The sequence below is a fragment of the Falco rusticolus genome, chromosome 8 (genome assembly GCF_015220075.1).
Source record: "Falco rusticolus isolate bFalRus1 chromosome 8, bFalRus1.pri, whole genome shotgun sequence".
Lineage (NCBI taxonomy): Eukaryota > Metazoa > Chordata > Aves > Falconiformes > Falconidae > Falco > Falco rusticolus.
In genome coordinates, this window is record NC_051194.1 from 32,825,459 (window position 1) to 32,850,605 (window position 25,147).

The 25,147-nt window shown below is 39.9% G+C and overlaps 1 protein-coding gene across 1 annotated transcript in view; it reads left to right on the top strand.

Annotated features, from left to right (window-relative positions):
• The window catches only part of OSBPL11 (oxysterol binding protein like 11), a 43,031-nt gene that overhangs the window by 9,392 nt on the left and 8,492 nt on the right, over window positions 1–25,147 (top strand). The window contains exons 2-9 of the mRNA XM_037396778.1: window positions 7,209–7,277; window positions 8,422–8,597; window positions 9,377–9,456; window positions 10,491–10,673; window positions 14,692–14,893; window positions 19,124–19,269; window positions 21,334–21,474; window positions 23,469–23,967. Of these exons, the coding sequence (XP_037252675.1) occupies window positions 7,209–7,277; window positions 8,422–8,597; window positions 9,377–9,456; window positions 10,491–10,673; window positions 14,692–14,893; window positions 19,124–19,269; window positions 21,334–21,474; window positions 23,469–23,967 (1,496 nt within the window). The remainder of the gene's footprint in view (window positions 1–7,208; window positions 7,278–8,421; window positions 8,598–9,376; window positions 9,457–10,490; window positions 10,674–14,691; window positions 14,894–19,123; window positions 19,270–21,333; window positions 21,475–23,468; window positions 23,968–25,147) is intronic.

Here is a 25,147-nt window from a genome sequence, read left to right on the forward strand (position 1 = left end):
TGGTAGCAAAGCTGCAGGCAACAATCATTCTCCAGAGGTATCAAGTGGAGAGTTTAGACCTTCTGAGCTGCCTGTTTTTTTTGTACTCTCCAACCCTAAAATGTTGGCTAAATTGACAGTTATTTTCCCAGCAATAGCTTGAATAGTAGTTATTGCAGAAAAATCTGCAGGGTTGGCTACTAACTCTTGAGTACAGTGTCAGTTGTGCTGTGCTGACGCAAGTCCGCAAATAAATTGTATGTGAGTGGAGTTCTTGCTGACTTGAGCTGTTCATGTACGTGCAAGAGAAATTGCTTTGCTGAAACTTGCTGCAGTTTTTTTTCCAGGCAGATGTATTTTGAGAGTTAAGGAGCTCTCTAAATGATAAAGCAGTTAAATAATCGGCTTTACAGTGGTCCAGTGAGAGCTGTGTTTTGCTACTTATTGATTAAATATTCTCTGTCTCCTTTTTTCCCTGTTGCTACCCAGTAAAAAGTTTCATTTGTGTATAATTGACCTGTGGCATTAATACACAAAGGAGGAGAATTGAATGCAAGTTTAATTAGGATGGTTTAAAAAAAAACCCTGTAAGTTTGATTTATTGTTCCCTTTGAGAACTAGTGTTAGAAAATTCAGACGCAAATGCAACTGCTGCGTTGGTAGCAGGGGCTGGGCAGGCTGGGTGGTGGCAGAGCCCCTCATCTCTGGGATGGGAAGCCTGGGCTGCATCCAGCTGGGCTCATGGACAACTTATTTCAGCTCTGCCACACGCTTTCTTTGTGGCAAGCTTGCACTTCTCTTCCAGTGCATGTCAGTGCTCCCAGGGGTTTACAGGAGTACCTTAAAAGAAGGGTGCATATATATAAAGAGGATGTGTGTCACTAGCATGCTTGTGGCCAAGTGGTATTCTGAAGCATCCCCAAGGTCTACTGCCAATGTTCTTGTCATATTTGACCTTTATTCCTTGTAATTGTTGTGTTTGACTGTTCAATTATAAGTTTAGAAACCATGAGCTGAAAGAACAGGAGCTTTGCTGCTGCTTTTTGGTTGACTATAAGGCACTGTTGGTGAACTGCACAGCAAGGTTAGTTTGCTCTTTCTTCCAAAAGCCATTTGGAAAAGGAGAGCCAATTCATTGTCGCTTACAGAGTGCCTGCATCAGAGGCTTGTGCCTCACCTTGTTGGGTGTCCTGGGGAGTCTGCTCTTGCATCAGTGAGCTATGGGACTGGTTTCTTGAAGAGTAAGTGATCTTTGTAGTTGCAGAAGTTCTGTTGCTGACACAGGGCTGTTGTGTGGGGTTTTTTTTCTCTTTCTCTTCTCCCTCGCCCTTCCCCTCCGTGTAACAAAAAGGGGAATCAGTGTGGTGTAGATAAGCACTTTGCAGTGGTCACTGAGGAAAAAGCAAGCTATTGCCAACAGCGAGCCTGTGGACAGAGAGATGAACAAGTTCAGTGAAAGCGGTTACTGCTTTTTTCAAACCGCTCTTTGATTTGCACTGTTACAATCCTGATGTCTTTCTTCCTTTCCTTTTCTTTATGCTTTTCTAGCTTTTAATCTGAAGACAGTCTCTTTCACCTGGTTTTTGCATCTTGCTGTGAGCTCACTAGGAGGGAGCCTCTTCCCTTGGCCAGGGCCTGAAGGCACTTGTCATAACGGCGGTGGTGGCAGCTACGGAGGCTGGATCTCCCTTCAGGAGCCCTCCCTGACATCTGCATGGGCTCCAGGCCCCTGGTCGTCCTTCCTGCTGGAAGCAAAACAACATGTACACAGCTGCTGCTTGAAGTCAGGCCTTATGTGAGTCCGTGGGGAAACCTTTGGCCGCTGCATTTGCTCTTCAAACAGCTGTTGGGTCTTCAGAGACCTGGCTGCCCAAAGTATCCCACGCGGTGCTGTCTGGGTCCCAGAAAAATTCAAGTCATCAGAAGGGCAGTCTTAGAAGTTTTCTGTCATCACATCCCAGATAGGTGTAATTTTGTGCCACTGCTAGGGGTGATTTGTTTTGTATGCGTTTTTTGGGGAGAACTGCACCGTAAGGGGTATGCAAAAAGGGTGGGGAGGACTTCTGTGCTGGTGTTTCTTGGAGAAAATGTTGGCCCAGCACTTGTCAGGTGTGAGCATGGGTGTCTTGGCCGAAGCTCCTGAAAGACGTCATTCTGAGACTACTGTTCCTCAGCATCTGTGTTCAAGACTTGGGATGCTGCACATGTAAACAGGATACAGGGGAAATCTGGCCTGACTATCACTGTCTTACTCGTCCTCCAGGACAGGAGACCACCCTGCAAGGCACTAACAGCTGCTGCAGCTTAAGAGGCATACTAGAAAAGGATAAATAAACTAACAATAATCCTTTGTGACTGTTTTATTCCTATTGTATTTAGCACTTACACATGGAGAAATCTGGCTTGTGGTAAACATCTTTGAAATTGGGGAGGGATAGTTTTCTGGAAAGAATATGAGCTGATTTGTAACTTTTCATAGACTTCAATCATTTGCTTACAGGACAATTTCAGTCCATCTCAATATTTATAAACTAAAAAAGTGTGATAAATGGGCAGTCAGGTTCAGTGGTGTTCTGCCTTTGGAAAAGAGTAACGAGATTTTGGGGAGTGGTATATGTGCTGGGCTGGAGTCCAGATGTTGTACCACAAGTTCCTGCATAATTTTTTCCTGGATTGTGATTTGTACAGTATCCTCACTTAAAAGAGTTCAGCAAAACTTAATATTTTTTTTTTGTACATCTTTAAGGCTGACAGGTCTGTTGCAACACTTTTTTTTTTTTGTCCTTTGACAGAAGGATATGAGAATTTCTACAGAAATACGGACTTTAGGGGTTGTTGACTCATTGTTGCTGTTCCTTTGACAATCTGAGACTGTGAGCATTTTGAACAGCAACAAAGCATCTTGGCTATGCAAAGATACAGGTCCCCATAGGTACATGTGCATGCACGTAGGCAGCAGCATGATTGCAAAGGTATTCTTAAAAGTTGGGAAGCATCCCAGCACAGCCAGGCCTCACTGTCAGTGTTGAGATAAGTTGCTCAGTGTGTTTTGTGTCAAAGTTACTTCTGAAATCTGTTTTCTAGAAGTCAGAAACCCCAATGTGGGGAACTGTAGAGGCTTCTGAAGTACACAGATGACTTCAAAACAGGTTTTACTGTTGTTTCGTTAGAAGCAATGCTAGTAACGGCTTTAAGGAAGATCTTACATTTTACTAATTGTGGTTATCTGTGAGCAGAGCCAGTGCCTGAACCTCCTCAACCTCTTGTTCTCAAAGTCTACTATCTTAAAAGCTTTCTGCAGCACTCTGAAGAGCTTTGCTGTTAATTCTGTACTAGTGAACTATTACTGGGGTTTTGTGTTGTGATTTTTAAAAAAAATTTTTTTAGGTGTTAACTGCCTAACAATGCTGCTTTAGCAGCAACAGATATTTCGGTTTAACTCCTGCTGTGGTGGCACCAATCTTAAAATAATTGAAAAAATGCTCTAGTTGTAATTCCATGCCTTTGTTGTTCGTAAATAATACTGGGAGTGTTTTTCTGTATTCATAGGAAAGTACTAGCACTTACCCAGAAGATTAGGAGGTTAACCATAGTTCTGTAATGGGTCTTTGTACAGTTACAGGATCTACCTTTGTGAACTGCAATTTGCAGGCTGGATTTAAATCTTTTTTTTTTAGTGTATAAATCATTACTTAAAGATAAACCTTAGTTCAAATGTTGAAAATTCCCTGGCCACGTGGTTCTGGAAGAATATGATTAGTGCCTCTAAGGTCTGTGCTTTTACTCTTTTATTTGCTTATTTGTTTGCCTCTAGGCCCTTATATTGTCAAGGGAAATGTTTTAAATAGCAACCCAAGTTTTTCATACCCTTCAGGCAGGCTAATCCATTACTTGCATAGGCACTAAAACTTTGCCCAGCATTTGGCAGGGCAAAACCTAAACATGGTCTTTTGGGTTTGTGCAGTTCTGTTGGAGATGTGTGAACGCAATTAAGGAGGAAAAGTGTGAACGCAATTAAGGAGGAAAATAGGTTAATCAATATTGTCCAAGAGGCGGCTCATTTAGCAGGGACCTCTGTTCCATCTCTTTGGACTTTGGCTCATCTAACATTCTGTGGTCTCCCAGCAAGCAAGGCACAGCTCAGTCTCTCATCCCTGGCACGTTATGTTCCTCCCGTGTTGCAAAGGTCAGTCCGTAAGGAATGCACCCTGCAGCTGACTGTCCTGTGTCTTGGGATCGGCACCGGCTGCCGCTGCTGCTTGTTGGGCTCTTCTATGCTGAGGTTTGGCCGTCAGTGCTTAGTTCAGGGGTCCTCAAACTTTTTAAACAGGGGGCCGGCGCGCAGATGAAGTGGTAGGAATTAAGTGGTAGGAATTCAGCTGCGGCTGCTTGGTTCCCCCCCCCCCCCCCGCAACCCCAGGCCCGTGGGTCGTAGTTTGAGGACCCCTGGCTTAGTACATTTCTATGATCTTGTGCAGGCAGATGAGGTCTTTTTGCTCGTGAGTGGGAGATACCTGCTAAAGGTACTTCTGAGCGTTACCTTGGACATAGTTGCAGCTCTTTTGTTTGAGCTGTGGGGTTTGGCGACCTCCTGCATGCAAAGTTAGGGATTCGGAAACACAGCTGGTTGGTGTATTTAACCTTGTTCGTTTGGTGCAGCATGCTCCTTCCAGATCAGCAGTGTCCACAGTGCTGGAGGTGATAGTCTGGCTTGTCCTCAGTCATTCTCGGACTTCTTTGGGAGGTGTGTGGGGAGCTATTTTCAAAGTTTTTAAGTTAAACCATCAACTTTTGGGACTGCTGAGGCTAGAGATAGGAGTTATTGAGCAAGAAGCATTTGGAGAAGTTTGGGTTTGGTCAAGGTGAAAATCCAAGTGGGGAGGAACATGTGAGTGAAGGCAAAATGTAGTCAAGTGCTCATCTGATGTTGAAGTACATCACTGAAGGGCTGCACTCCCTTCTATGGTGACTTCTTTTTTTCGGAAGACTAACAAAGTCAGCTATCTCATCTGTCATGCTCAAAAGAAGTTGTCAAATGATTTTAATCAAAGACTGTTTAATTTACCCTTGTCAGATGAACGGACCTCCGTAGGCCATACATGTAGTCCTGCTGTATTCATTGCAGTCTGGAGTTACTTTGCTGACTTTTTCCTTGGGTTCTATTAAACACACCTGTGACTTAGGCAGGTTAGTTAATGGGAGAGTGCAGCAGCTGTAGCCTGAGTGTGCAGGGCTCTGTACGGTGTCTGACTGAAAAGCAAGGGCGATGCTTGCATTTGCTAAAACTGAAAAAACATTAGCTGTGACTAGGGACAATTTTCAGACTACTAAAACCCAAACTCATGCATTTTAATGACCATACAATCTCATAATTTTCAGCTAAATTAAGACAGCGAGCAGGTCTAAACTGTACTTCCCTTGTATGCCAATAATAACAAATGAGAGGCGTCTGCAGAGGATGAGTTGGGTTTTGTCCCTTTTAGCATTTTTTACATTTTTAAATATATGATAGCCTGAATACCCTCTGCTCTCCTTGAGTTTATTTTTATCTGTAGTGCCTCTTAATGAGCTATTAGAAATTAAATTCCTAGATAGTTGTGCTGACTGCTCTCCATTGCAGGATATTACCACAATACTGATTGCTGCAGTAATATCTAGAACACATATTTTTGTTTTTAAATGTAACATTAAAAATCAGCAACTCATTTTTTTCTTCAAAAATGTGCATTCTTGCATCTCTTCTTTCAATAGTATTACTGAATGATGGTGATACGGTATTGATTCATATGGCAGTGATCTACTCTGAGGTTATCTTCATTAATGTCATCCTAAATAGCTTCCTTCAGGATGAAACTTAGTGTAACATTATATTTACTGAATTGTCAGGTATCTAATTAATTTGGTGATACTGATGCTATCTATAAATGAGACGTAGAGAGCAGCTTCAGCTGTTATTTGAAATTTACCCCAGTACCTGGTCTGACTGTTTACAGCCGAAATGCTCTAATGGAGATGATCCCTTGGCTGTAGTAGTCCTTTTTTCCCCCCACCTTTCCACTTTTGCTTCTGTGGGGCTACTTTGACCTCTTAATGACCAAGACAGGCTGCTGCTCCAATGGTCTCTGAATAATCTTCATTTAATCTTAACACATACTACAAGCTACAGAAATTTTAATTTAAAATTAAATAAGATGGCTTGAATCTGAGTTTCTTTTTAAAAGCAAGTAGTGTCTGATAATATGGGTCATTGCTTCAGTTCTTCGTTGGAATGATAGGAACTTCTTGCTCGTGCTGGACCCAAATTGTCTGTCAGGACAGTGTTCTTCTATGTAGGACTATGCACTGCTGTAAGAGGTGAGGGCATTGAGGTGGCATTTCTAGAATTATGGGAATGTACAGTACAATGTAGGTCTTTAAAGTGTGGCTTTAAGATGTTTTGTTTGTAGCCATGAGACTTGTAAGCCTTATTTAGGACAATTGATTTTCAGAAGAGGGTAACGTGTTTTGCCTGTAGTGACATTAAGCCTCCATGCTAAATGCCTGCGATGGGTTCTCATTTTTGGTGGATGTTGCAAGTTGAGGCTTGGAAAGAGAAACTGCCCGATTTCCCTGCCCAGGCCAGAGGAGGAGATGTTTTGGCTTCTGTTTTAAATTTCGGAATACCTTGATGTGACCTGCACCTGCATGTTGTATTCTGTAGAAAACGTGTTCAAGAGCATGACTGTGTAGTTGGGAAAGGTTTTGGGCATGAAGGATAAATAAAACCACAGGGGTGCAGGAGCACCTAGGGACTGGTTTTGGCTGGTGTCCATGATTAACATTTTGTTAATAAGCTCGTGAAAGTTAATTTTGTTCAGGAGTCCAAAAATACAAAGCTTGCCTAGAAGAGGGAGCAGGAAACAGAAGCGTGGATGCTAAGGCTTTAATTACCTGGTACCAGTACAAATGTGTCCAGAAGTGTCTGCTGAATAAAATTTAAGTACTGGTGAAACTAATTATACCTTGAAATTATTTGGAGTTCAGTAAGTCTGGTTAAACTGTCTTATGAAATTATTTTAGAAACAGTGCTGGAAAATCTGTTAAGTGTTGGTAACTTTATTAAAATGGTAGTGCTATTCTAAAAATGAAGGTGATAATTAATTTTTCTAAGAATGAAGATAAAAGCTGGGAAGATCTAAAATTTGTTTGATATTGTCCAATTGCTTTTCTCTCTTTTTTTTTTTTTATAGTGATCACATGGAAAATATTTATGGCTACTTAATGAAATATACCAATCTTGTCACTGGTTGGCAATATCGGTAAGTCTTTTACGGTGCTTTTTAGTAATGTTGATCTTTGCAGCATCTAAATGAATGTGTTTCAGATGTTTTTTTAGTACTTGAATTTCCCTTTTTCTAATAGGCAAACTTTATGGAAGAGTCTTAATGCTTTTCTTGATACAGATTAAGCTAATGCGTAGATGTATTCATATTCAAACATGAATAAGGGAAAAAATGTATGGAAAGTATGAAGCAGTTAACTCATTTGGTGGCTTACAACTATTCTTGTATGTGTAAAAAGCACATGCAGCATTGGTTGTTTTTTTTTTTTCCTTTTCCATTAAAAATATTGTCTTTGATTTTTCAGCTTTATGCCAAACCATGCTATAATTTTTTTTAAAACAAATATTAAGACTTCTTCACTGAAAATTCAAACTCAAGCAAGCTTTTCCCTTTTAGTTCCCTAGGATGTCTGTCTCCCCTGGAATAACTTGCTTTTTTTGACAGGTGAAACTCTGTGGTCGGGCTTTCTGCTTGATGCTGTTCCTAGAGCAGCGAAGTACAACCACATCAATATTGAAGAGAAAAGTTTTTAGCATACCACACTGGCCAAATTCCTGTGCTGCCACTGTCATACAGTGACTTGTGTCAATACACTTATCATTATGCTTCAACTATTCAATAGAGTTTAATATCCATTTTATCTTTTTTCCATCTGGAATTGCTTCTCTTTCACAGTTATATCTCTCGACTGTTTTGTATCTGGGGCTGTTTTACCCTTAATTCATGTAGTTTATCCTGAAACTCTAAGGCTTAATACATGCTTAATCTTTTGATTCCCAAGATACTGCAGTAGCACCTTTCTGTGGGCATGCTGTTCTGTTGTGCAGTCCCTGGTCTCTGAGAAAAATTTGCAAATAACTTAATTTTTGTGTGGTCTTGTTGGGGACATAATTCATATCATTGGGGTTTGTACTGTATCAGGTATTTTAAGTCCCAGCCCCATCTGTGCCAACTTACAATGAAAGTCTTGAGTTCTCCCAATACCAGTGCCCCCCCCCCCCCAAACCCACCCACCCCTCACCCCCCCCAAAAAACCACAACAAAAAAATCCCCCCCAAAAAACAAAACAAAACCTCCTGAGGTGGTTCTATATAGTGTATTTGCTTTGTTATCGTTGCAGGTTTTTTGTTTTAAACAATGATGCTGGCCTGCTGGAGTACTTCGTGAATGAGCAGTCTCGACATCTAAAGCCCAGGGGTACCCTGCAGCTAGCTGGAGCTGTAATTTCACCCAGTGATGAAGACTCTCATACCTTTACAGTCAATGCTGCCAGCGGGGAGCAGTATAAACTAAGAGGTAGGACGTGGGTTCTTGGGCAGGGGATTTTTCCACTAGAGGACACTCCTGGCTCTCACCTGTGGCTGCTCTGCTGGGCTTGGCTGTGTGGCCAAAGCAAGAGAACTCGTTTGGCAGACTGCTGCAGTGAGATTTATATGTGAAACTTTCATTCCACTCTTCAGTTAGAAACTGTCCTTCTTTATGGATAGTTCTGTGCTCTTTGGGTTTGATGACTTTCAGAAGACCATGAACCCTATATGTGTACAATGGGGTTTAATCTTCATGTATAGTATCTTTAAATGGTACCGATTTAAAGTTTTTTAAATCATTGTAGTGTTGTGTTGATGAATGCAGAAGACCACATTATTTCTAATGTTGTGTTTGTTAGTCGTCTTGTGGTGGTTATAGAAGCCCATTCTCGTGATTTTGTAGGCTATAGAAATCTGTGCTAATCTATTTTAGTACTACTTCCCTTGAACACTTGCTGTCATCTCCTAATTCAGGGTAGTATACTTTTATTCCAGGATAATGTGTCATGTTGTTAGATTCAAATGTGTGAGGGGAGTTATTGTTTAAGTTATTTTTGTGTTACAAAATTTTAAAAAAAAAAAGTACATGCCATTTATGTTGAACTTAATGTTATGGTTAATTACAGGTCAGGTGAACAAGTTTTATATTAAATAAACCCTTAATTTGCATTGTTAGTCTTGTGACTATTTTAAAGAATTAAGCAGTCTTTTTTGCCCATACTTTGAAATGTCTTAATTTCCATAATCCTTTTGGTTTGCTTTTATTAGCTACTGATGCTAAAGAACGGCAGCACTGGGTTAGCAGGCTACAGATATGTACGCAGCATCACACGGAAGCTATTGGAAAGGTATTGCATGACATGTTTTCATGGGCAAAAATAATTGAGGCTGGGGGTAGAAATAGTTGCAAATACAACTATCCTGTTATCTAAAACAAATCCTACAAAAGACAGTGTGGTTGGTCTTCATACCTATATCAAGAAACATTTTTCTGAGCAGTAGCTGACTTCTAATAGAAATATGCTTTAGGAATGAAATAAAGTGAATTCCATTTTCCTCTGGAGAGCAGAATGGCCCTTCCTTAGCAGGTACTGATGAGCTGGTGTCTGAGCAGGAGGCAGAGCTGAAAGATCAGCGTATCAGTCCAATGTTTTCTAGTGGTTTTGCTTTTTTTTATTTAATGGAAGAGGAAATAGGTCTTCAGTGTTATTGAAGCCCTTCCATTCTGGGAGCTTTACCTTTTTTTTTTTTTTTTTTTTTAGCCTTTACTCCCATTTAAAAACCATTCCACAGCCCATAAATAAATTTAGGATGAACTGTCGTGTCTGAGAAGTCCTCGACACTGTATCTGAGGGTTGTTGCTTCTGTTTGCTAACCATGTGGTGGTTGTGAATATAGTGTATTTTATAGAACCTCTTGATTACCACAGCGCCTATTCTGATAACTGAATAAACCTGTGCTTTTAAGATAAGATCAACATCTTGTAGCTGGCTTTGTTGTAAGAGATAAGTTTAATGAATAGTTCTAAATGAAATCCCACTCTCTTAAATGTCGGTTCTGTCCTTGCAGGATCAGGTAGGGGTCAGTTTCTTGTACTGTTGCAGATCAAGGACTAATTTTCAAGTCAGAGAAGTGATACATATTGATCAATCTCATTTCACAGATTGTTCATAATTAGACTATAAAACGGGGGAACAGTCAGCAGACAGTGCAAAATATTTATTTAGCAGTTGCTACTAATACATTATTAGGGCTTTGTCACCTGTCCTTGCTCTATAAAAAAATTAAGAATTAAACTGTTCTGTGTCTTTCAAATTAGAATATTCGCAGGTTACAAGGAATTAATTGTAAATGTTTCTCAATATGCTTATTTATTCACTAGAACAACCCTCCTCTGAAATCTCGCAGCTTCTCTCTTGCATCCCAAGGAAGTGCCAACTCGCCTGGTGTGCAAAGAAGACCCAGTCAAAATGCAGTTTCCTTTTTCAATGTTGGACATCATAGATTGCCAACTGGAAAAAGAGTTCCTATTATGCAGCCAGATCACCTTGTAGATGTTAGAGAGGTTTGTATGCCTTCAATTATCATATCTTTTGAAAGAGCTGTCCTATTATTTGTAGGATTATGGAGAAACCTGCTGCTGTTGGATATATTGTCAATAGCCTGTCCTAAGCTATTGCTGCATAGCAGTGTTAGGATAAATAACTTGTCTTGGCTAATTGTAGAGGTATGTGGTATATATTCTGTGACTTTTGTACTCTGCAATGATATGCTGATGCTCAAGGTAAACTTTGCATGTTCTCATTCTTGCAAGTCCGTAGCACTGCAGGTGACAAGAGAGTATCCTTAAGGAAGCAGAACATCACATACTATGATACGATGATCCCATGTCAAGCTATGGAAGAGCTGACTAACCTGTACTTGTATCTCCTATGACTAAGGAGAAGTTGGTAGTGACTGATATTTAAGGATACTAATACCACTTTCTGGTACGCTAATTCATGCGAACAAATTGTCTAGGGATGGATGTGACTGAAAAAAAGTAAAATGAGCACTTCAGAAGCATGCTTTTCTTCACTACACATTCAGAGTGTATTTTGGGAAAAAAAACTCCTTTCTATCTTGACTGACAGAATGGACTGATTACTGGTTGATTTAACTTGTGAATATTTACAGAGTATATCATGCAAATCTGAAGCTAATACTGAAACAAAATTTGGTATTGAATTGCAAACCTGCGTTACTTTGTTAACAAGTATTTTAATGTTAGCAGTGTAATTACTGTAGTGTGATACATTTCTTGGCAAAAATAAGTCTAATGGAGGGTGTTTGCGCAAACAGGGATCTAGGAAGCATGAGTAGTTAGAAACTGAACTGGGACAGAAGAGTGCTCTGTATTGTGAGCATCATTAACCTTAAAACATGTGGCTGAGCATTGTGGGTAAGATCACCAGCAGGGAGCTGTAATAGATAGATGTTGAAAATACTTCCCCTGGTATGGTATGCTGCTGTCATCATTGTTGCTTGATTGAAATCAAGTGCTCTGGCATAATTATTCAGTAGGCTAGACAATGTGACTGCCTTTTTAGACCATAGAATCTGTGAATGAATCTGCCCACAGCAGACTATTCTTGCAGACATCTTGCAAAAGGGTAACTGCTGCCATCCTGTTTATATCCTCTAGTAGCAGTAAAGTCTCCTATAGTGCTAATGCAAAGACATGAAGTCCTGTCAGGTACCCAGAAAAACTCAAACTGGCTTTCCTGTAGCTTTTTATTTTATGAGCTGGTTCATCTGCTTTATCTTTTGAAAGAGAAGCTTGTCTTCCAAATCAGTTTTAAAACTGAAGCTTTACAGGTAGTTGCTTTCAGTTTTGATTCATCAGGTTACCTCTTACTTGTAATTGTTGTACCACATGACTAAGTAATTTATCACAACATATGGTAAACTTAAATAGTATTGTCGCTTTCCTACCTCTTGCATGAAGACAGCAGCAATACAGAATATGGCATTAGTATTTAGAGAATTCATGCTAGTAGCTCTCTTAGCATTGTATTTTGGTGTTTGAGAAGCTACCTTTAAGTGAGGTAATGTTTCAGAAATGCCTTTTTAACTTTTTGACTTTCCAAATGGCAATACAACATCCAAAATCTGAGGGAGGAAAGAGGAGAGTGTGTGAGCTGGAGCAGTAGCTTTCATCCGCTACTTGGGATTCTTACCGGGTGGGAAGTGGAGTGATTTTTCTTAGTATCGCAAAGAGTACAGAAAATTGTGTTCTCTTTTGATTGTTACTGTGTTTGGTGACACAGCATGTTTATTTGTCAACTTAAAATTTTTTGAACTTTTTTTGTTGAAGAATCCTCAGTAATAGTAGCTTTTTTGAATGTCAAAGTTAGTTTGCTTTATCTTTTTGAAGCTAAAATGCTTGTTAGATACAATGTCTGCTTTTTTTTTAAGATACAGTTAAAATACTTAAAGGACAGGTGCATGCTTGTTACACTTGAGCATCATACAGCTTGAATACAAATTCAGTTTGAGAAGCTGTGGGAAGAACGGCTGCTCTTTCAAAGGATTTGCTGCATGGTCACTCCCCCCCCCGAATTGCACTATAGCTGTGTCTTCTGTCAGTTTCTTTTCTTTCTATTTCCCCTTGTTCTTGGCCAAATACATGTCATGCTGCTGACTTGGATACCTTGCAGAACAGGAGATCTAAGAGGATCTTTATGCTGACTTGCACTAAATGCAGGTGTTTGTGTGTGCAAAGAGAACTATAGCCTGTGTACTTCTGAGAGATTTTGAGTTTTTAACCATAGTGCTTTTTGCTCCCCTGATGCTATTATTTTTTTAAATTTTATATATATATAGTGTGGGTTGTTTTTATATATATATATAAAACCAGGAAAAACTTAGGACTGTTCAGAGTGTGGGGGTTTTTTTGAAAGGGGAGATGTGCTGATTTGAACATCAATGCCGAGTGTAGCATGGTTTGTCCTATTGTCTGGCCTGATCCTGGAGCGAGGTGCTTGGGTGCTACCACATAGTAAATTACTAAGATCACTGGAAGGATTGTGGTGATTTGTCAACTAATTCCTTGTGTCCTATGGGGTTGTTTTATTGTTGTTTTATCCAGCAGAGTTTTTCAAAGTATTGGAAAAAAAACCAACTTGCACACAAGGACTTAATCACATTGATGACTGGAAGAAAATGGCACATTCTGATAGCAGCTGGTGCGTTTGCATAGGCAAGGCTATATAACTTGAAGTGTTCTACTAGGTTTCTGCCCTGTCGCTCTTGGCACATGCTAAGGCTGACTATGCACAGTTCAAGTTAACTGCTTCCAAAGAGCCAGTGCTCTATAGATTCACACCGTAGCGTGCTATGTAACCAAGCCCTAAAATGTTCCAAATACCACATACTGTGACTTGGATGGATACACATTGCTTAAGTATTTATTGCGTAACATCTTAAAAACAGTTCTTGGAAGGGATTGCAGGCAAAGGTACTGAAAAAAATGAATTAGTAAGATACTGCTAGGACTGGTGAATTAAAACACTTTAGTGCAATAGCAGTTAAATGCATGAATGCATCTCAGATTCTTTAAAGAAATTGTCTGCTCTGCTAAATCAATCTGTTTTTACATTTAATTTAGCTGCCAGAACACATAATGAACGCAGAGTAGTGCTGTCCAGTTTCATTAATGCCGTTTGTTGTGCCGCCTTAGAAAAGGGACTAGCATGTATAGAAGTTTCCTTTCATCCCTGTTATTCATAATCAGGCAATATTTTGCTTCTGTGAATACTAAGAGGGAAGTATGTAGGTTTTTGGAAGACCACAGTGTGCTGCTTGATGGTGTGCTTTGCCGCTGTACCTCTAGCAGGCAAATGTGCTGTTGCAGGTTCTGTGATGTAGGGGTGTGTGGAGCTCTGTGTGAAGGAGGAAAGGAGTTTGGGAGAGAAAAGGGATAATGACAACAGGAAAGCTGTGATTTGAACACATAATGAAGGTGAAATTCCTGTTGTTTTTTCTTCCTCCTCTGCAAAGTAAATCCTAAGTGTGGTGGCAGTACAGACAATAAATGAGAATGTGGTATGGTTTGAGCCAAAGTGAGTGATAGTCTTTTCCTTTAAAGTGCTGGAACCCTTTCTGTAGAGAGTGAAAAGATCTTGATACTCACAGATAGTACTTCGTAGATTGTCTTCCAGGCTGTGCAGGGCACACAGCTTAATTACTCCTCACACAGAGTGTGTGTATGGTTTCACCCTCTGTTCTATCAACCAGGCATGAAAGTATTTGATATTTACTGTGGCGAGTATCATGTTCAAATTCCTCTCTGCTTTTTTTTTAAAGTCACTTTGATATTCTTTTGCTTGTTAATAAGGTCCCATGTATTGCTATGAGGATTTCATCATGCATTTAATGACTTTAGTAGCTGCATCAAGAAAAAAAAGTACAGTTAACTTTATATACATCTATTATAGCTTTATTACCATCACAAAGTCATTTTGGATCCTGTGTGTGCACAGCTAAACACATATCTCCCGAGACCCTTCCATCACCTGATAAATGATTGTTTTGTTTGACAGATGATGTCTCAGGCAGAGGGCCAGCAGAGAGACTTGATCAGGAGCATAGAATGCCTTCCTGTCTCCGGTCACCTTACATCCTTGGATCAAGACCTATTAATGCTCAAAGCAACTTCCATGGCAACCATGAACTGCTTAAATGACTGTTTCCATATTCTCCAGTTACAACATGCTTCTCAACAAAAGGGATCCTTACCTGCAGGTGGGTATAGATGTTCACAAAGAGCAGAAATCTACAATGACTACAAATCCTTTCTTTCTTGCAAAAACACTTGTTCCACTAAATCCAGTTTCACCTGGGCAGAGAAAACTGCTGGCTGGCTGGTTTTCACAGTCTGACTTGCTGGTGTTGGGTAGATCTCCATGCATATTGCATATGTTTTTTTATAATCTATTCTGTCGAGAAGTCTGTGGCAGTAGCTGCCGAAGTGTAACATCTAATTGTTGTGGACCATCTCGCAACAGAATAAAGTACATATGGCACCACAACAAGAAGGCTGCTTTTGGGATGTAACTGGCCGCTACGTAACAGTAATAGTAACAGACGGGGAATTTTATGGGGTTGCAGATTCTAGGATATGTAGTATCCAATATAGTTTTGTCAATGTCATGCTTTTCTGACTATTTTTACACACTAAATACCTATTATAAGCATTTACATGTGTGTAGCTTTCATTTCTAGTTAAGCATTAAAACACAAAGCTCTATGTTTTCACAGGTTATTAATAACACTGTTTATATACCAATATCCTTAATTTGAGTTAACATCCTAGTCTAAAACATGGGCTAAGTGTTGCATTCCATTCTGAGGCCAGAACAGACTTGTAAGCAAATGCAAATTAAAACAAAACCAAAAAAAACACACCAACCCCCTTCAACTCTTTTCATAAACACCCAAACCCTACTGCTTATGGGTGTGGAATAACATGTATTCACAGACAGCAAATACGTTGCTACGTCTGTGCAATCAATCACTTCTATGGAAGCAGGTGCTTACCGGTGTTGTTCCACGTGATTAATGTGCAGTGTTTGCAACCAAACGTGCTTTTTCCTGTTTGTGAATTCTTTTGCATCTATCTGATCATGATTTTTTTTTTTTTTCCCCCCCTCATGTGTTTACTTTGTGGCTTTTTGTGAGCAAAAATCTTTTGAGGATTCACAAATGCTTCTCTTACACAACAGATTTGGTAGATAGGAATGTACTTTTGTTACATACTTGCCATAAGTTGTCTCTTACCTTATCTTTCCCAGATTCCTACCATATTTGTGATAGTTGCTTTGCCAGTGTGTATTATTTCAGAGCTGTAATTAGTTTAGCTTCTAAGATGAAAAAATGTTCTATAAAAGTATTAAAACTATATGAAAATAGTTTTTGATCCTTACATCACCACAGACATTAAAGGAGAACATGTGAAAGGAATGAATTAACTTTTTTTTTCTGTATTTCAATTCAGAATGTAATGTTATAAATGAAAACCTGGATGGCACCTCTCCAAATCTTTGAACTCCATGGTTACTCACACTGAAAGAACTCTTCCTATTCCCTGTGAATTTTTTTAGCTATTGATACATAACTGTGGGAGGCGCACATCACAAGTCTCTTTGTTTTGGCATTTTCATGTGTATGCTAAAGTGGGGGTTTTTGACCCATTACAGTATCTGGGGAAATAAAAAGGGTCCAATGAGCATTGCTGTAATAACTTATGAAGAAGGCAGGGTTTTTCATGAACATTATTTTGTTTAATTTTTTAAAATACACAGGGAAAAGCTCAATTTGTCTGACTGCTATTCAGTTGGTATCTGCCTGTTAATGGCCAAACCTAAAAACATTGCTTGAAATGTCTGAATCTTGATTTCTGGTGGTATCCTAGAGAGATGGATGAAGAGGGGAGGAGCTGCAGATTGGATGATGCATAGTGCGGCCAGAGTTAAAACCAGACCATTAAAAGAATGCATGTGCCTTTCCACTTGCCCTCTGGCATGGGCCTTTCTGGAAATGCTGTAATACATTTGTTCATTTCAAGGATTGTGAAGAACTCTTCTTTTTTTTCTTTTTTTTTCCTTTCTTAAAACCTGTTTGTCTTGGATTTCTCCCCCTGCCTCAGGGGAGATACTTCTGGTTCAACTGATGGAGCCTTTTTGGTAGGCATCAGAAGTTCATAAGAAAGGAAAAGGTTTGTGGCTTAATTCAAATGCTGCAGGAGGCGTTTCTATATTTAAGTGTAGGAAAACATAAAACGATGTAGAAAAAAAATCTTCAGTAAAGACTGTTCTATCTAATAAAATATATACAAGCACTATTTAATCTTCCTAGGATCATAAAGGCAGGTCAGCATACTTCAGCTAGATAGCAGTGAGGTGCAGCATGAAATGATGATGAAGAGGAGACTTGTCTAACAGAGCATAAATTTATACATGAGGTGCAAAAAAGTATTTTTGGGTCTGTTAAAACGGTACTTAACTGCTAAGAATGTGTTGGGCAAGTGCTTGTCAGGCTTGAAAAACAGGATTAGGAATTATGTAAGAGTGCCATTTTGCTATAAATTGTTAGAAGAAAAAAAAAAGTCCCAACAAAACCCAAAGCCCTCACCAAATCCCACAAAACAAAAAAACCCCAAAAGAGTGAAAATACTGCCCCTGCTGCATCAAGGTGTACCATAAGTCACAAACTTAGATGAATATGAAGGTTGCAGCTGTTAACTTTTCCTAAATTCAAGTCAAAAGTGGGAAAATACACTGGAATAAAAAATAATCCAAACATCAAAAAGTACTTTGTTATCATGAAGATGGATTGCAGCAACAGTTTGCAACTTTTGAGGAGAAATATTGAAAGTGAAGACTATAGGCTGTGAGAGGCCTGTGTTGTAGCAGAGGGGAGGTGCTGACAACTTGAAAAAAATGGGGTGAAGACTTTTAGGGGAGGAGGAGATCACAGGTAAAGAGAATAGCTTGTGCCTACCCAAAATAGTCGAGAGCGGATCTGAACATGATCTTCCAGTGGAAGAGAAGTATTAAGGTGCTATCCTGTCTTCTCACGAAGATTAAAACACAACTGGTAGCTCAAATCACTTAAATCTCCTAGAATTTAGCAGTGAAAATTAAACAAGTTAAAACCAATAAGGTTATTTTAGAAGTAGGTGATAGGAAGTATAAAAGGGAGGCTACTTATGAAGTTCAAGCTAATATAGATGCAGTGAGTGTGGATTAAGTGCGGCCTAGAACAGTTAAGAGATTATTGTGTTGAAAGCTACAGTTCAGAAAGTGGGTATTATTGAGAGGTTTTAAAGATGAGTAAAACCCTTTCAAAAAGGAAGTGTAACAGTGGCATTCTGAGCATCTTATTTCTTGACTTCTTTGGAACTTCTGTTTAAGTGGCTTAAACTGCTGGGGGATTCTTGTTTTTTACTGTGTAATGGATTCATGAGTAACAGACTTGATGAAAATAAACTGTCTTGCTGTGGAAAAAGTCTTGTCCCATCAGTAAAGCTGGGCTCTTTTCCTGCCCCAATATTTTCCTGGTGGAAATGCTGCTGTTTATCTGAACTAGCTTACTCTGTTGTGGTTGAGGATGTGACCTAGTTTCAGGTAATGGAGGTTTGGAGCTAAAGGATTGTGCGTCATATAGGAAGAGACAACGGACACCTCGGCGTGGGTTCCTAAGCACAGGAAACTGCTGTGTGGTGGTAGAAATTCATGTTTCCTAATAATTTCTGTGTTTACAAGCCAGCCAAGATGGTTTGTCAGTTTTTGTATTCTTCAGTAAAAACTGATTGGAGTCACCTGTACATTTATTAGTTTTTGGAAAAGAATGGAACATTTGTACTATTAATGAGGAACCTGATCTGTTTTGATAAATTAGCTGGGAGTAACTAGAGATGCTGGAATCATCAAGTGGGTAATAGCTTTCCAAGCCCTGCAGCTTTTTTTTTTCTTAGCAACTATTACTTATTCAACAGCGTGCGCTTGCCACCTTTGCAGCTGAGAAAAGTACACTCTCCAGAGAAAACACTAGCAACAAAACGTTTTCTGCTTCAGCTCTTTTTAATCTAGAACTGAGCTGGGTTTGAGAAGCTGAGCAGTGGTGGGCATTTTTTTTTTCGTACTGGTTAAAGAAAATTGTAAGGGTTACTTAACATGTCCATGATACTGGGTTCCTCCTGTAGCGTCTGATTACACCTTTCATGACACCAACTAGTCTCCCCAGTCCAAGTTGCATGTATTACAGCTCGCCAATCGCAGTGTTTGTGCTAATGATCGCTGAAGGTGGTGTCTCATTGCACCACCTTTGTTTAGTGGCTGCTGAAAGGATTGGCTGCAGTAGGAATTGGCTGCTTTCAGCTTATTCCTGAAAAAATAGCTCTTTGCAAAACCTGCTGTTTACTGACCTTCCAAAGGATGAGCAAGTTTCAGCGCAAACTCTCTTTTGCTTCAGGAACGACGATCAGTTGGTTGGAACCGAAGATATCTCTGGCGAACCACTTCAAAAATGGAGCGGCTCAGAATTTCCCAGCAGAGATAAACAAGCCAGCATCTGTCAGAGAGGAGCAGTCTGTTGCAGAGCCCTGCCAGCTAACAAGGGTAAGGTAATGTGAACTCCCATTTCTGTGGGGAATTCTTTTGAGGAATATCTGTAAATGTTTGTCACGTTATATGAAAATGATTTAATGAGAGTTATTCTTACACTTTTTGGTTAGCTGTGTTGGAGAAGGAGTGAGTACAGTTGGAGTAAACGAAACTTCCTGCCTTGATTTCTCAATAAGTTTTTGCTGCTTTCTGTAACTAGCTGTCAAGTGGAGAGAGCCAATTGCGATGGTAATGCAAGGTGTTGAAATAGGCAGTATTCCCTTGTATTACAATTTAAACCAAGTGGAAGTACAAAAAACCTAGCTGGAATTCATGACACTCTCAAAATAGGCCCAAGAAGAACTGCCTAAGCAGATGAAAGACAAAATTGCCAGTCTCTAGCTATTAAATCTCCTGGTCTTTCTTTTCTAGCTCTTGCTGCATCTGTTTTTCTTAATCTGAGCAGCTCTAATCACTTGACTTCAGGATGGCTTAATGTATTTGAAATACAGCTACAGTCTGTATCATTATAACTGTCAAAACTGATTTGAAGTGCAAAACACTAAAGTAAAAAGCAGTAGGGATTATGATAAAGAACATGTTTTCCTAACTAAGCTAAAAAATCATAATTACATTCTTTTTATACTAGCTGGTTTCACACAGTTGTTTGGATGGGACTATCATTGTGAAAAGATAATGTGCTGTTGTATGTCTCCACTGTGCATCTTACAGCAAAATTGAAGCAGAAAAGATTTTTTTTCGGTTGCTGTAGTTTATATGTTTTTAAATGGATCAGAGTAGTCGACAATAAGTTAAAAAGAAAAAACAACCAACAAAAAAACAAACCAACACCCCCCCCCCCCCCCCCCCAAAAAAAAAAACCACCAAACCAAACCAACCAACCCAGGAGCTGTCAAATAAATCACTTAATTCCTTCTAATAATTGAGTTACGGCTCAAGTGCTTAATGCATTTGGGATGCGACTAGTCTTATCACTCCCCTTATAAATAAGGGAGCTGAAAATACCTGGTAGAACAGCATAGCATCCTTGGAAAGGAGTTGCCTGTGTGATGCTGCAGTTTTCGTCAGGGTTTGAGCTCTGCGTTAGGGCTTGGTCCCCTGCTTTTGGTGTTTGAGTGTTCATAAATTGGCCTTGAGCTAGGGCAGCTGCTCCAGGACAAAGGGCTTTGCTTAGGCAGATGCATATGGCTGCCCTCCTGTGGCATTCAGTGCCTCTCCCCTCTGCATCTGCCTCCATCCAGCTGTTTGCCTCTGGAGGATGCTGCTCTGAGCTCGGGCAATACCAGTGTTCCTTCCACCTCTAGCATTCGACTTTCTGCTTGTTGGGTGATGGTTGTTTAAATGGCACTGATATAATTTCTGCTGGTCTGTCAGGATGCTTTAGTTATACTAATAGGCAACCAGCTTGTGTGGTCTGTGTATGTGTGGTTTTGTTGTTGTGGTTGTTTTTCTAAAACTACTCCCAAGTTACTTTCCTTTTTTCCTTTACTGTTACATATTGGCACTGGCAGCAACTTTGCTAATGCTTGTGAAGACTAGCCTGTAGACATGTTAATTGCTTGTCATCAGGCATGACAGTAAGCGAGGAACTAGGAACTACCATTTGCTGCAGCCTTTGGAGTAATGATGGCAACACTGGAAAGCCTGAAGTAGTGCGGAGGTGGAGAGGTGTTACTGAGGTGGCTGGTGTTTCTGCTAGTTTTTGCTTCGCTGTTTTTTTGCATATGTTAGATGCTTTGCCATTCTGTTAGCTCACAAAACTTCCAGGAAAGCAGGTCATGTTTGCTTTTAAGTTTTCCCCCTGCCCCAACCTGTGTGAGGGGTGGTGAGAAATCTTAGCCTGAAACCCCTAGATGAAATCTGCAATGAGTTATCTTAATGTCCCTTTAAATTCTTCAGCTGTTGTTTATCTTAGGGGTAGATTCCATTGTGTAGCGCTCTGCAGGGGTATATTTAATCATTTTTTATATGTGGAAGGTTAAATACAATATGAAGTCCTTTTAGGATATTGTCTGCCCAGTCACATCTTTGAGCTGATATTTATGGTTCTTATCCCAGGAACCTGAAGAAGTAAATCCAGATGAGGAGCTGGAGGATATCTGTGATGATAAAGAAGATGATCTAGGAGCGGTAGAAGAACAGCGCAGTGTTATCTTGCATCTCTTGTCTCAGCTGAAACTTGGCATGGACTTAACAAGAGTAAGTAACTGAAACGTGAATACTGGCTGCAGTAAAAGTGAAGTGCCATTTTAAACTCAATTCCTGTATTGAACAATATTAAGTTTAATATTAAACTATGGCCTGTAGCAATTTCAGGTCCCAAGGTCCAATGTCCCAGTTTGAGGCAGGCTTTATGTGAAATGTTCTGAGGGAATGGATTTTCTTTAATGCAACTGGCCATATCTTTTCTATTACATTCTCTGCGTGTCTTCTGCTATGTTTTTGTTGGCTTTCCCACAATGGCCTGTTTTCTTTCCTGTGTTTGCACTTCCTCTGTCCATACTGTTTTCTATAATCCTCTCGTATTTTTGTCTTTCTGCTTTCCTTCTATGATCGTTTTTCTTTCTTGATGATGCTTTTATATGCAACTTGCATAAGCCTACATCTGTATTCATGCTGCTTCTGAAAAGAAGTTTTCTCTTGGTTCCCTGTTATCTGTCCTCAGATGTCTGTTTACACCTCTCTGTCCTATTCTCATTTCTGTGTTTGCTCATGGCTATAGCAAGCAGGAACAAAGTTATACTGGAGAGAATTGGGTTTGACACTTCAGTGCAGATCTCAAAAGTGAGTAACTTTAAAAAAATAACACTCAGTTGCTACTAGACAACTTGGGCAGCAAATCTGGGAAAATCAGGCTGCTACCACCTTATGTTCAGTTCACTCCTGTAAAGACTTCTTACCATAAGCACTAGACGCTTTTAAAGGAAAAAAATGGATTTTATAGTGGCATGGAGTGAGGAAGGCACTCTTTCTTGCAATTATGGATTATCATTTTTTTTCACAAACTGTATTTTTTGAGCACTAGCTACTTTGTGACTAGAAACACTTGGACTGTGGAGCTTACATTTCATAGTTTTGGGGTGGGATGGCGGAAGGCCCCGCTGCCTGTGAACCAAACTACAACCTCTGCTGCTTAATCAGGAATTCATAAAGTTATAATTTCACTTATACTGAAGATTGGATTTGGGGTGTCTTTTTCTCTTAGTTGGAACAAATTGTCAAGCCTATCTCCCAGTTGTGACTTTTGGCTGTAGAATTGTCTTTAGTTCAGAGCAGGCAAAGCATTGAAATGTGACAAGTCTGACTTCAAAACAGGTAGTGAAGCTGTTAGAATCACACTTAACTTAAATATCAGCGTACTGAAGTGAAAAGCAGCTTTAATATTCCAGGTTGGTGTTGCAAAAACGTGGCAAGTGTATTCAGCTTAACTTGTGTGTCTGTTAAGAGTCTTGTGTCTCTGGTCTGTCTCCTTGAATGCAGCTGATTTAAATGGACTGTCTTGATCTCATGGTTGAGACGCCCTGTGTTGCTCTGTACGGCAGTTATGTGAGGTTAGTTGCCACTACAGAGAAGGAAAAGACTGATGATGCCCACAGCCTCTTACTCTACAGTACTGCTCTTGGCCCGGCAAAGGACAGGACTGTTGCTTTTTGTAGTGGTGAATGCAACTGGGAGAGTATCGGGTTTTCTGCTCAGAGGTACAGGATCAACCTATACTGTGTTATTTCTCATGGATGCTGGTCCTAATTGCTGTGGTGAGAGAGGCTCTGCAGGCTCTTGAGAGCACTGGCATAGCTTCCCTGCTTTTCTCTTCACTAGACAAAACCTTGCCTAACCTTTGCCCTGAGCCTTCCTTGCTATAGTTTGAGCTCCTCGATGCATGTTTTCTCCTCCACAGACACGTGGGACACTTTATCTCTTTGCAACTCTTTTTTTGAGGGATGCTCAGTCCCTTTCAACCTCTTCAGTCCTAGTAGTACTTACGGGGCTCTTTTCTCCTTGTAAGTAGTTTTTCTGGCACATCTCATCACTGTATTTTGCTCACATCTTACAAGAGGGACAAGAAAGTTCAGTCTGAAAATGTGGTGTCCAAATCAGGACAGAATCATAGTACTCCACCTGAGAACTTCCCTTCTAAAAATGCCTGTCTCTGTTTTACTTACTAGAGCTTTCTGGGTTTTCTTTTGTTTCAGGTGGTTCTTCCCACTTTTATTTTAGAGAAGCGATCGTTGTTGGAAATGTATGCGGACTTCATGTCCCATCCAGATCTCTTCATTGCAATCACAAATGGCACTACCCCTGAGGAGAGGATGATCCGATTTGTTGAGTATTATCTCACTTCTTTTCATGAAGGTCGCAAAGGAGCTATTGCAAAGAAACCATACAATCCCATCATTGGGGAAACGTTTCACTGCTCCTGGAGGATGCCGAAGAGTGATGTAGCCACTGATGCTGGCAGTAACTTCTCTGCTCACTCCCCCTCAGAGCAAGTAACTCTGTCTAAAGATATGGAAGGCCAAACAGACCTGGACTACTATACAGTAAAATTTGTAGCTGAGCAAGTCTCCCACCATCCTCCTGTCTCAGGTTTTTATGCTGAATGTGTAGAGAGAAAGATGTGTGTCAATGCCCATGTCTGGACAAAAAGTAAATTCTTAGGAATGTCAATAGGAGTGACAATGGTTGGTGAGGGTAAGTGTAACTTCTGTCCTTTGTTCATTTGAGAAGCCTGTTAAAATATTACTCATTTGATAAATTTCCTACAAAACTAATAATATTTTGATGTTATATTCCTCTGGCAGAAACACAGATGAGTACTGCTTGGTAGTTTTGTTTCAAAGACTTTAAAAAAAGCAGAACAAACCTGCTTGCAGATGTCAGTGAGTTTTCAGATATTTTTTTTCCCCACGTACTCCTGGTTTTCCTCTAATCTTTGTGGTCTGCAAGCCTTTAATGTACAATCATTCAGTGGTTTCTTACTTTACTGTTTACAAAGTACAGACGATACTACAAGTCCTCATTATAAACAGCAAGTTTTTTATGGGGGAAGAAAGTAGATAGGTTTATTCTTTGCCAAAAATCAGGATTGCATTTGGAAATAAAATTCTGACTTTTAAACTGAAGGGCAGTTACTGTAATGTAAACTGGTATTTATGAATGCTTCCAGAACATCAGACAAATTAATTTGCATCAGACATCTATTAAATAGGGCTGTTGTTACATTTGCATGTGTTGCACTTCATGTATCTTACTATGCAAGTTTTAATTTTCTTTAAGTAGAGAAATTGGATTCTTTAGGGACAGAGAAGGGTAACTGCCCTTAAACTTTAGTTTCCCTTTAGTACTTGTATTCACTGGAGGAGATGAGACAGCATCTCCTGTTCTGTGCCCCCTGTGCGTATTGTCCAGTAACTGGGGATTTGAGGCACTTGCGTGTAAGCTACGTACTGGACAAGGAACTGAGCATGGCAGGGGATGCGGAAGGCACATCTCAATGCTTTGATTGTCCCAGGTATTTCTGAAGTTAATATCTCCTTTAGGGCATTTCTCAAATCATGTCATAACTTTTCAGAATTTCTCATGTTTTTCATGCTTAATGTCAGACCCAGTGATAATGCACTAGAGAGGCATGGTTGATGCAGGCAGCAGTCAGTTGTCATGCTATGTTCTTGTAATGGTGAGATGTGGATCTTGTGGTTTGGGTTTTGTTGTTTGGTTTGTTTGTGTTGTTTTTTTTTTTTTTTTCCAATATGATCAAACAAACCCACACATCTTAAAATCAAAAGAGAAATTCTGGGTCTTTTTATGAGATTCTTGATATTTTTTTGCAAAAGCTGCTGTCAGGTTTATCTTGTCAGAGAAGTGCAGTAGG